At 37.2% G+C, this 10,677-nt stretch overlaps 1 protein-coding gene across 1 annotated transcript in view; it reads right to left on the bottom strand.

Annotated features, from left to right (window-relative positions):
• Positions 1–10,677, bottom strand: part of LOC136825656 (reelin-like) — a 127,357-nt gene that overhangs the window by 4,142 nt on the left and 112,538 nt on the right. The window contains 11 exon segments of the mRNA XM_067082338.1: positions 128–255; positions 359–530; positions 684–906; positions 1,480–1,640; positions 1,958–2,202; positions 4,282–4,440; positions 6,353–6,470; positions 8,200–8,308; positions 9,368–9,647; positions 9,940–10,135; positions 10,652–10,677. The exon segment at positions 10,652–10,677 is cut by the window's right edge and continues 136 nt beyond it. Of these exon segments, the coding sequence (XP_066938439.1) occupies positions 128–255; positions 359–530; positions 684–906; positions 1,480–1,640; positions 1,958–2,202; positions 4,282–4,440; positions 6,353–6,470; positions 8,200–8,308; positions 9,368–9,647; positions 9,940–10,135; positions 10,652–10,677 (1,817 nt within the window).

Raw genomic sequence — 10,677 nt, 5'->3', positions numbered from 1 at the left:
ATGTGAATAGAATTTATACTGTCAGTGTTTCAATCACACCAATATAATGCTACTGGTCACTACCACCACAGCGCCTTCTTTTCACCCAGTGTGTAACAGTTTGAAAGCTGGACAACATAGAACTTACAAAACAACTTCCACGTTATCCAGTGCCCACTGATCTCTGCTAGCACCATCGTGATATGGCTGCCACCATCTCAGCTGAAGTCCATATCGTCTAGCTTCATAAGGTAGACTGTAAGCCACTCGACGAGCCTAAAGGGGTTACAGAAGGAAAATCGAACAATTAGTTTGAGTCTTAATGAAATTCTTCTTTATAAGAGATATAAATATCATTGAAAGCAAACGTTTCACTAACCTTTCCAAAATCTACAGGATCGTGAACGTTTATGGTAGTCCAGGTGACACCATTATTAATTGTATACTGTAGAATGATTCCTTTATCTAAAGCTCGCTGGGGGTTACTGAGGTCAACGTGGCAAGATGGCGTCTTGTCTTGACTACCAATCCTCAGCACAAACATGATTTTACTGTAAAGAACAAAATTGTCAGGTCATTTATTTCTGATAAACAATCTATGCAGCTTATAAATTCTAACATTGAGAGATAGAAACAAAGAGAGAGAGAGAGAGAAAGGAGAGAGTTATGACACTTAAGAACAGCCGATGAAGTACTGCAAGTACCTTGCTCTACGTGTGTCTAATTCCTTCGTGATTGCCTGACGTGTGCCACAAGCAGAGAAGTACAGATGCTTGCCATGGCCATATGGAGAGAGAGAATTGCAGCCCAGACCAACCCCACCACCAGTTACTCTTAACCAGTTCACTTGGCTTCCAGCTTCAAAGCCATCAATGAGGCTTGTTGGGAGTGGAGCTGTGCGGGATGGCACAGGCTCACAGAAGTCTCCTGAAAAGGTTGTGTATACTTTGACATCCTTACTGACTTGGCCAGTAGTTTTAGTGGAGTGGTATGAACTAAATGAAAGACCTAAACACTGAATTAACTGGTACAACTTTACAGCAAGTGAAATGGTGAAAGTGGTGTCATTCTCATTTGAAGAATGTGAATTTTGAAGTGATGGGTTAATATTTAAGCATCATTTGAAATGAGCAAATCTAATAAGATCTATTTTTTACATAATTGTTTTATTACTTTATTTAGCATATGTACCAAAAATAGATGAAATGTACAAAAAGTTTTCTAAAGGAGACTGTGTACTGATAAGAGGGACTGGTATTATATAAACATATATTGATGTTAACATAATTAAGTTTGAAGTATCAAAATTATATGTGGTTTGTCAACCAAAAATGGTTATGATCATGGTCAATATTACTTTTGCTGAGGACAACCTCTATTCAGAATTAATTCAACTAATTAATGATACTCATTTGGTTTTGTCCTAGAGTTATGTAAGGTCAAACAGAGTTCAGAGGTAATTCAACTCTTCTGATTAAAATTATAATCATTAGGACCTACCAGTAAAGCCTGCATCGCAGATGCATCTCCCATCTACACAATCTCCATGGCCATGGCAGTGTTCAGGACAGGCTTCACCAATATAGACGTCATCAAGAGACCATGGAGTCACCTTCGACCCCCTTCCAGTCACATCCTGCACCCATCGAAGTTGCGTGGAACTGGAATGAGAGGAGTCCTATTCAGATTCATGGAGGCCATCTTCACCTCTTTTATACCACTCAGAATCTAGACTGTTGAGAGATATGCATTTTATTTTTTTTAACAAGTATCTGTGAGGTCATTCATTATCATTTGTTGTATATTGATGTAACTGATTTCCTAAAAAAGCCTACGGCTTCTCTGTTGTTGGTGTCCTGTACAGATAGCAATGAAATGAAAGATACATTTCTAACTGTGACTCTACCTTAAAACATGATTATGATTTCAAAAATGTTTTAAGTGATAATTGTATAAACCACATATGAAATAATGGTACCTAGACCAAGTTTTTTCGGGTAGAGGAATGGTTATTCTCGTCCACTGTGAATATACATCAGTGTTGAAAACAGACTGGTAATGGAAGGTATAAGGCATGCAGTCGGGGTCAGGAGAGGTTCCAGGCAGACAAGAATCCATGACCAGATCCCATCCCGTAACTCCACCGTCAAGGCTGTATTCCAGGCGGATGCCAGAGTTTTCATCTCCACACTTACTGTCTTGTTCTCCACAGCCTATAGCAAGCTTGAAGAAAAAAGTTCTTATAACTGAATGTACACATGAAAGGAAACTAGCACTAACGTTACAGAAACACACGGATAAAAGATTATGAATTTTGCAATGTTGTGTTGTAGAGTGTTTTCTAATTGCTCATGAATATTTTCAGGCATAAGATATTTATTTCAGTAAGGGAATTCAACTTCCTGAGTGCATGAAATCTTTCATCTGGATTGCAACAACAAAGAATATTATTTAGGGTTAAATCCCATGTCAGATATCTAATGTCCTACATCCACGATTTATTGTTTCATAATAGAACTTTTCACTACATGTATGACGGGGCAAGAGGTTTTGTTGTTATCAGCTTAAGCACATCATGCTGCCTATCCGATTAATGTTGCTGAAAATCCTGTCATCCTAATTGGTCAGTGTATGAATAAAACTGCAAGTTTGAAGGAAAAAAAGGTTTAATACAGCTATTTTATATGGTGTTAGGAGTGGTAACGACCAACAGGAGAAAGGTAGGCTTAGCCTAGGTTAAGCCAGTAGCCTAAGCCATTTTTCCACTCTTCAGCAGTGGCAGATTACAGTCTGCAGCCAGAACTGAATCCTCTTTTTTCACCGTACAGTTTGTGTATGCATTTTGACAAGGAAGTAAGTTTTCAGTCTTTATATGAGATAATATTGTAGCTTACCATAAAGATATCGTAGCTCTTATCCCCATTTAGTCATCTAGACCTGAGTGATATCACAAATTTACCCATCAAGCGGAAAAGATTTAAAGAGAAGTAGATTAAGACAATGACAGGCAAAAAGTAGCAACCTTTTTGCACATAACTGGAGAGGTAAGATTTGAGAAACATGGTACCTTAACCAGGGAGGAAGATGCAGATAAGCATATAAGATAAAGTTTTAGAGAAATTTGAAGCGGAATGCAGGCCTAAGTCAAATGTCATTAAGGAAAAGTACAAGTGTCTTAAAAGCAAGCAAGAATCATATGAAGCACATATCAAGTTTACCACATACAGTAGTTCAGAATTTTAACTAAATCATGTCATTTAGATAATGAAGAAGAGATGATCAGAGAGCACTTTATTTTCAATTTGCATGAAGATAAGGCTAGAGAGAAACTACTGGACCGTGTTAAGATGGACACAAAGCCAATGACTTTAGAGAGAACTCTACATTTTGTCAGGAATTATGAGATGAGACTTCAGCAAAAGAAGCAGATGAATGCAGAGAGTGAACAAGACGGTTTGGCCAAGAAAACAAAAAATGATAACACTATCACACACCAATAGGTCTAATACTTATAGAAGGATTGTGGCCAAGTCTGCAGCTTAGGAAGATGCTCAGAATATGGAAAAAACTGAAAAAGAACCATTTTGCTAGACAGTGCAAGAATTTTAATAGGTCCAGATCCAACAAAGTTCAAACTTTTGAGGACAGTAATTAATGTAGTAGTGCTGGTGCTAGTGGATTGCAACAAATAAGTACTGTGCCAAAATGGGCAGGAAATGTTTCAGCACCTCACTAAAGAAAGCAATTTGTGACCATAAAAGTAAAGGATAAGAAAGTACACTTTCAAATAGGCTCTGGTGCAACATGTAAATTATATCTTTGAAAGAATTGAAACTTTTACTAGCTAGCCAAAATGTAGGTACATTGTTGGTCATAGTGATGATGCAGTTAAACTGAAAGTTTACAACAATAATAAGACCAGGAGTATTGGTTTTAAAATTCTAACATGCATTCAAAATGAAAATCAACACAGAATCAAATTTTAGGTGGTTACAGAAAACTCATCCATAATAGGCTCTGCTCATGGGCAAAGACGGGGTTTTTTTTACAATCGCCATGCTAAGCAAGAAATGAGTGACGTTTAACATGTTAACCCTATGGATGGTCAGAATAGTACTCGTTCTCAAGGTAATTCAGTAACCAGTAGTTAAAATTCGTCAAGCATTTTCTGATCTCTTTGAGGTTTTTGAATATGATGAAATATAGATGATAGAAACCTTTCCAATGACTAAGTACCAAAGTTGCAATATTTGTAAATGGTCTATTGTATTATGAAGTATAAAAAAGCGATTGTGTGTTTACCTTGAACTGCAGAATGTGTCCCTCGTTAACAATAACTTCCTGGCTGGTGATTGCTCTGTGACCCGGAGAGTCGGCATTCCAGACAAGTGACCCGTTTGTCCCGGAAGAACAAAATTCTTGTTGATTCACTCCATGAGGGGCAAAGAGCCATTCCGAGATCTGGGCAGAGAATATAGGAAACGTGTTTTTCATAGGGCAGAACTATTTATTCAAATGCAGCTCACTAAACTCAAAAGGTTTCTCTTATGCCATAAAAAAAAAATGCCAGTATTTTTTTAACGAACCAACTGGAACTAATTTTTTGTTTTAACTAGATACTTTCTGCTGTTCCCAATTTACATATTTCTTCCATTTTGGTATTCTCGTGCAAAGATTTGTAATAGATAAAAAAAAATGAATGTTAAGATACTGATAGATTAAGGTATCTCTGAAGCCCCATCTACACGACCAGACTTTGTCTGGGAGACTTAGTACGTTGGCTGACAAAATCTGTAAGCACTAAAAAGTCTGTTGTTCACACGGCCGTGTCTGGCCAGTCAAAGTCTGGGTGGAGGTGAGCACAGTAAACAACGGCAGCATGACTCACAGCCAGAGGAACAGAAAGCGACTGGCAGGCACCCTCTGCGTTATTGATAGGCAATGAGAGGGACATTGGGTGAAGGGGAATGGTTCATGGAAAGAAAAGCTCTTGGAAGTCATACGATTATTTTAAGAGAACTGCATGGGAGACCAATATACGCTTCCAAAGTTATGCAAGAATGGACTTAAGATCTTCCATTTCTCTAATTGACAAAGTTACCCACTAGCACTCCAGTAAGGAAAACGAATAAGGGAAGTAATATGATAGCAGAAAAATTAACAGACAAGAAAATAGATGTACAAAAATTTAAAAAATTTGTATTAGATAAGATAATGCTTGAAGATCAAGGAAACATACATCATAAATCCATATAACATACATACGGATTAAACGCATACATTATATAAAATAGCTAACATTTAAAATCGAAAATTATAAGAATATGTTCCCATGGATATCAAGTTATATCTGATTTCAATGATAAAAAATATTACAATCCCGAAGTTCACGACCTCTGGATATTCCAATAAATATTTTCATTCGTATTACAGTATATATAACTATTTTAGCAATAGAAAAATTATTTTTTATGCTTCTCATACACAATACCTGTTTCTTCTAATAAAACTAATGCATTGGCTCTTTGCATCAATCCTTGTGACTTCAGTATGCCTGCAGCAGGGAGCATCACTTAACCCAGACAAAGTTTGTTGTCTTCGACTTGCGAGTCACTCAGAGTATCGGTATCAGTCAATACATTTCTTCCATAATTCAAAACTTTCTAGACGGAAGTATATGGAAGTCATCTTCATGGATAAAACACCAAAATGTGATGCTCATCATTGCTACTATTTTTATTATTTTTTACTTGCATTTTCACTAAAATAGGTCATCTTGTTTTTCTCACCTTTACTTACCTGATTAAAACTCGAAACGCTTAACAAACACAAATATGAAAAGAAAGGAGTATACTGACACAGACGTACTTCCTAGTCCTACTGTAGCCTACATTGCATTTGTGATATTTAAAATTATTTGTGCTTCCTTGTGTATAAACTTAACCTATTCATGTTTTATTAAACAAATGGCAATTCTCTCCTCAGGATAAAATGTCTACATACAGAGCAAAACTGGCTTTTACATGTGTACCTGTTTACAAGCATGCATCAGTGGTTAAGGAAATTCTGTTGTGATTCTAGTTTCCCTTTTCCTCTGAAAAGGAGCCAACATTTTCTTCTCGTGTCTGTTTCCTTACCAAATAAGAATGACGTATGGTCAAAGATCCTGCTCTACTGTTTCTTAGATGAATGGTGTTGATGAGGATTAGCGATTCCGGATGCATGAAAATTTTTGTTTTCAGCATGCAAATGTAGTTGATTCATAGGGATTAATTGATGTCTCTTTGGATTTCATTTTAACCCCATTTATGTTTTTGAAGGGACCGAACTATCATTTTCAGATTAGAACATAATCTCAATGAACTGAACTTACTGTGGGTTCTTCTTCGAATTTGTCCATTAGCCTTGCAGGACTGATTTCTGATCCACCAATGTAAACATTATCCAGCGACCAAGCAGGAGAAGGAGTTTCCAGTTGTGGCTGCCAAAACCTGAAATAAAATGGCAGTTGTCATTATTTTATATATATATTTTCTTTTATCACAAGCACACCTGTCTTGAGTTTTCGTAAGGGAAAAGTATAGGCTTTCAGTTTTGCTACTCGCCTCTACTTCATAACATTTTCTAGCTAAAATAATATGGCACAGATGTAGACACGGCAGGCCAGATGCATAGTGAAATACTGGAAGAGGGGCAGCATACCAGTACTGTACAAGATTATTATCAATTGCTCTCCTTTGAAATATTAACAGAAAATATACAGCAAACCGAAAATGTGAAATATTTGGGGGAAAAATTAGACTCGGAAAGTTATAAATGATTCAACTATTTTACACCTTCGCACCTCAGCAGGCTAGAATAGTCCAGAGGCCCAAGCCATATCTTTTCACTTACTCTGGCACCTTAACTCCCTTCATGTACCACAGCTGATCGATGGCTTGTGCTGGCATAAGGCCAGCTTAATTCATACCAACTAACGAACATGTGGCTTTATTATTTAGATAAAATTCCATTACGTTATTAGGTTACTCAGCTTACTCATTCTTTAAGGTCCTTGCTTTCAAAGAGTTATTCACTGGTTACGTTATGAATTTTAGTTCTCTTACGCCCTCAGGGTTCCAGATTTAGGACATATGCTACTATTACTAAGGTTAACATTATTACCAAGCATTCGTTTTCGAGGGGTTCTTGGAACTGTATTTGCCGGCTTGGAATTTAGCAGCTTTGAAACTGTCCAAAACAGAGAGAAGATTTTCTCATTTAATTTCTCCAATTGTTCTTCAAGCTCACCAGGGCATTCTTCCTAGTACCAAAAGGCTCTACCATATAAATAGATATGAGGAATATCTGCCTTGAGTTTGGTGTCAATATTGTTTGCAGCTTTCTTCCTAAAAGGCTGCAATAGTATTTCAGATACTGATGTCCACTGATCTTGAAATTCTGTTGTTTCTGACGCGAGTGTTTTTGTATAGAATTAGCGTCAGAGGTATTTGAGAATGTATTGAATGGGCATTCTGTTAATGGCTTAAGGGAACGACAGGATTTTTTCTTCATTAAAGGAACCTGCAACAAATTTCAACTTGCCAGGAAAGGTACACCGAGCTTTCAGTTTCTACTAATCTGAAACCATGTACTTTGAGTTTTATAGATAAACGTAAAAGAACAGTGTTATGTTTAGAAATACAGGCAGTCCCCGGTTTACGACAGGTCTGGCTTATGACGTTCTGAGGTTACGACGCTTTTCAAATATATTCATCAGAAATTATTTCCCGGTTTATGACACATGTTCCGGGGTTATGACGCGTCGTACACCGACCTGACTGAAGAAATATGGCTCCAAAAAGGCAGAATCAAAATTTGGAGGTTTTTTTATGAAAAACTCAATAAAAATGCAGTTTACATCGTTTTCAATACACCCAAAGCATTAAAAGTAAGGTTTTCTTAGGATTTTTGACGATTTTTCGGTTTATGACGCGGCGTAAAAATGGAACCCCTGTCGTAAACCGGGGACTGCCTACTAGTTTTATATAATTGCTGTCTCAACCAATTTTAATGGGGCGAATCCCTTTTCCCAACTGTTTCGTCCGCCTCTGTCACTAGATTTGCGAAAATTGATCACGGATCTATAAAATGTATGACATTTAAAGTAGCTACTGATGCCTAACATTGCATGAGAGCACATTTGAGTCATAGGAATTGCTCAGAAACGTTGAAAGATACCTAAACAATGTAGCAGGTGATCTTGCCTCAGGTGGTATTAAGATATATTCCTCATTTGGAGTGGTGTAAAGCCGATAGTCTAATTCTCTTAGAAGATGCCACCGAATTCCTGTAACAATAAGAAATAACAATATCATTAATAGAATTGAAAATCTATAAGTTTTAATAACCAGAAAGTTCACTGAATATCAACATATCGAGCAAAGTATCGACAAGCAGGTGAGGCAGTTTTGATCAAGGATTAGGTTTTAACATTGTAACATCAAGTGGGTATCCTGCTGTTGACTGAGATCTCTCCCTGAGATCCCCTTTACTGCTAACACACTGACTTACTAATAAGTCATCTGTTAAGCTTTCACTAGCTCACTGAATGAAGTGACTAAACAGAGGAGCTAATAGGTGGTTTTTGAATGCCAGAGATATAAAAAAATCAAAGTGTGATGTGCAGGAATCAATCTGGTCCCCTTCCCATTTTCTGTTAGATGTTGGCATTATATGTAAGGGGAAAGACCAAGTCATTGTTTATTGTCAACAGCTTGGAAAATGCCCACCAATGAGATTGACAGATGCAACCACACATCAGCATAGAGAATGCTACCAGCTTTGTAAGGTCTTGAAGGTGTTACAACTTTAAAGAGGACACACTACTTTAAATTGCAATCATATTGTTTAACTTAATACTTGAACTAGGCAGGCTCAAACATCATGGAAACAACTGTGCTATGCCTGCCTTAAGTATGATCGTGCTGTCAAGGCTGCTTTTTATTGGTAATTTATCCACTTCTATTCTTGATTTGAATATAGCATACTGTAATATAATTTATATTTTTCCTAGCATACAAACCTGAAGTTCTTTGCATAAGGATTTGGCTTGCAAATATGAGCTGGAATGCCCATTTAACTTTCAGACAAGGTTGTTAACCTTGTTAAACCTTGTCTGAAAGTTAAATGGGCATTCCAGCTCATATTTGCAACCCAAATCCTTATGCAAAGAACTTCAGGTTTGTATGCTAGGAAAAATACAAATTATATTACAGTATGCTATATTCAAATCAAGAATAGAAGTGGATAAATTACCAATAAAAAGCAGCCTTGACAGCTATCTAATTTTTGTAACACCTAATCAGTGCTATTCATGTCAAATCCCATTTGAAATGGGGCTGCTTACCACCATCCACAGAGTACTGTAAGAAGACGTTGTGATGTCTGTGCGAGGCTTTTCTGCAGATCTTGATTCCATGAGGACTTCCAATCTGAGCGATGAAATGCACAAACCTGATGCTCCGTGAGTCGACAGGTATGGTTTGTAGCATTCTGATGCGCGGCCCTTGGAAAGTTGCGGTCGGAGGTTCTTCAAGCAGGCCACAGCCACCTGATAGTAATCCTCCTTGTACTTGCGAGAAGTGTGGCAAGAACACATTCTGTGTGAATTCGTCACGGATGAAAGGCTGCAACAGAGTCATAACAGACAGAATATTAACAATTTTGCCTTTGTCTATTCCTTATTATAAATACAAAAGCATACAAGTTTATTTTGAGATAGCTAACTCTTTTAATTATTTTTTGTAAACAAGTGGACAGAAGTCTTGGAGTTTTATTATATCTGTTCAAGTTTGGAAGCATCAGTGTCAGCCAACAGACCAACACTGTTTCGTCAGACCATATGTACCCGAGGAACTGCATAACCTTCTGAAGCATTCTTCCTTAGACCATCCGAGATGATGGTAATCCTGAACTTACCACATTTTCTTTAAGTATGTGCTGGCAGTAAACACCAGCATATCCTGCTTCACAGTGACAGATTCCTTGCAGACATGAACCTCGACCTAGGCAGTGTTGAGGACAGGAAACTCCAATGAAAACGTCCCTCAAGGACCACTGGTGACTTCCAGAAATGTCAGCTGTGGGTCTCTGAATCCACCGGAATCGGACATACCTCAGAGTGGTGAAGGGAACACTGATCATTTCATTTTCACTATGTCTAAGTGATATTTATAATGACGGGGTACTTTTTATAATGTTGACATTTCCTCAGTGATGACAGAAAACTGTTTATATTCTTCTAAATACATTATAGATGAAAAGGAATGAAGCCTCCCCATGACTCCTAATGAGACCATTAACATACATTTTATGAGAATTGTTTCTAGATGCAAGAAATAATAAAATATTGTTAGGAAACTAGTGAAAAATATTTATCTTAAGAGGTATCCTTACATATTGTTACATATAGTTTATGATTTTCCAACAAACAGAGAAATATATTGTGCAAGTTGAATGACATGGTAAAGAGTTAGCCACATCTGGATTCTGATTAAGAGCCCACGCGTCATCGAATGAAAGTTCTAGTAAAGGAAAAATATTAGCATCTCAGTCGATGTTCTGAATTTAAGGGCAAGTGCTATTATGCCAAAAATCATAGGGAAACACTAATGTTGATAGCAATACTTACTTTGCTGGTCCAATGTGATCTAAAGG

The sequence above is a fragment of the Macrobrachium rosenbergii genome, chromosome 39 (assembly GCF_040412425.1).
Source record: "Macrobrachium rosenbergii isolate ZJJX-2024 chromosome 39, ASM4041242v1, whole genome shotgun sequence".
In the NCBI taxonomy this organism is placed as follows: Eukaryota; Metazoa; Arthropoda; class Malacostraca; order Decapoda; family Palaemonidae; genus Macrobrachium; species Macrobrachium rosenbergii.
This window is presented reverse-complemented; position numbering and strand designations above follow the sequence as displayed.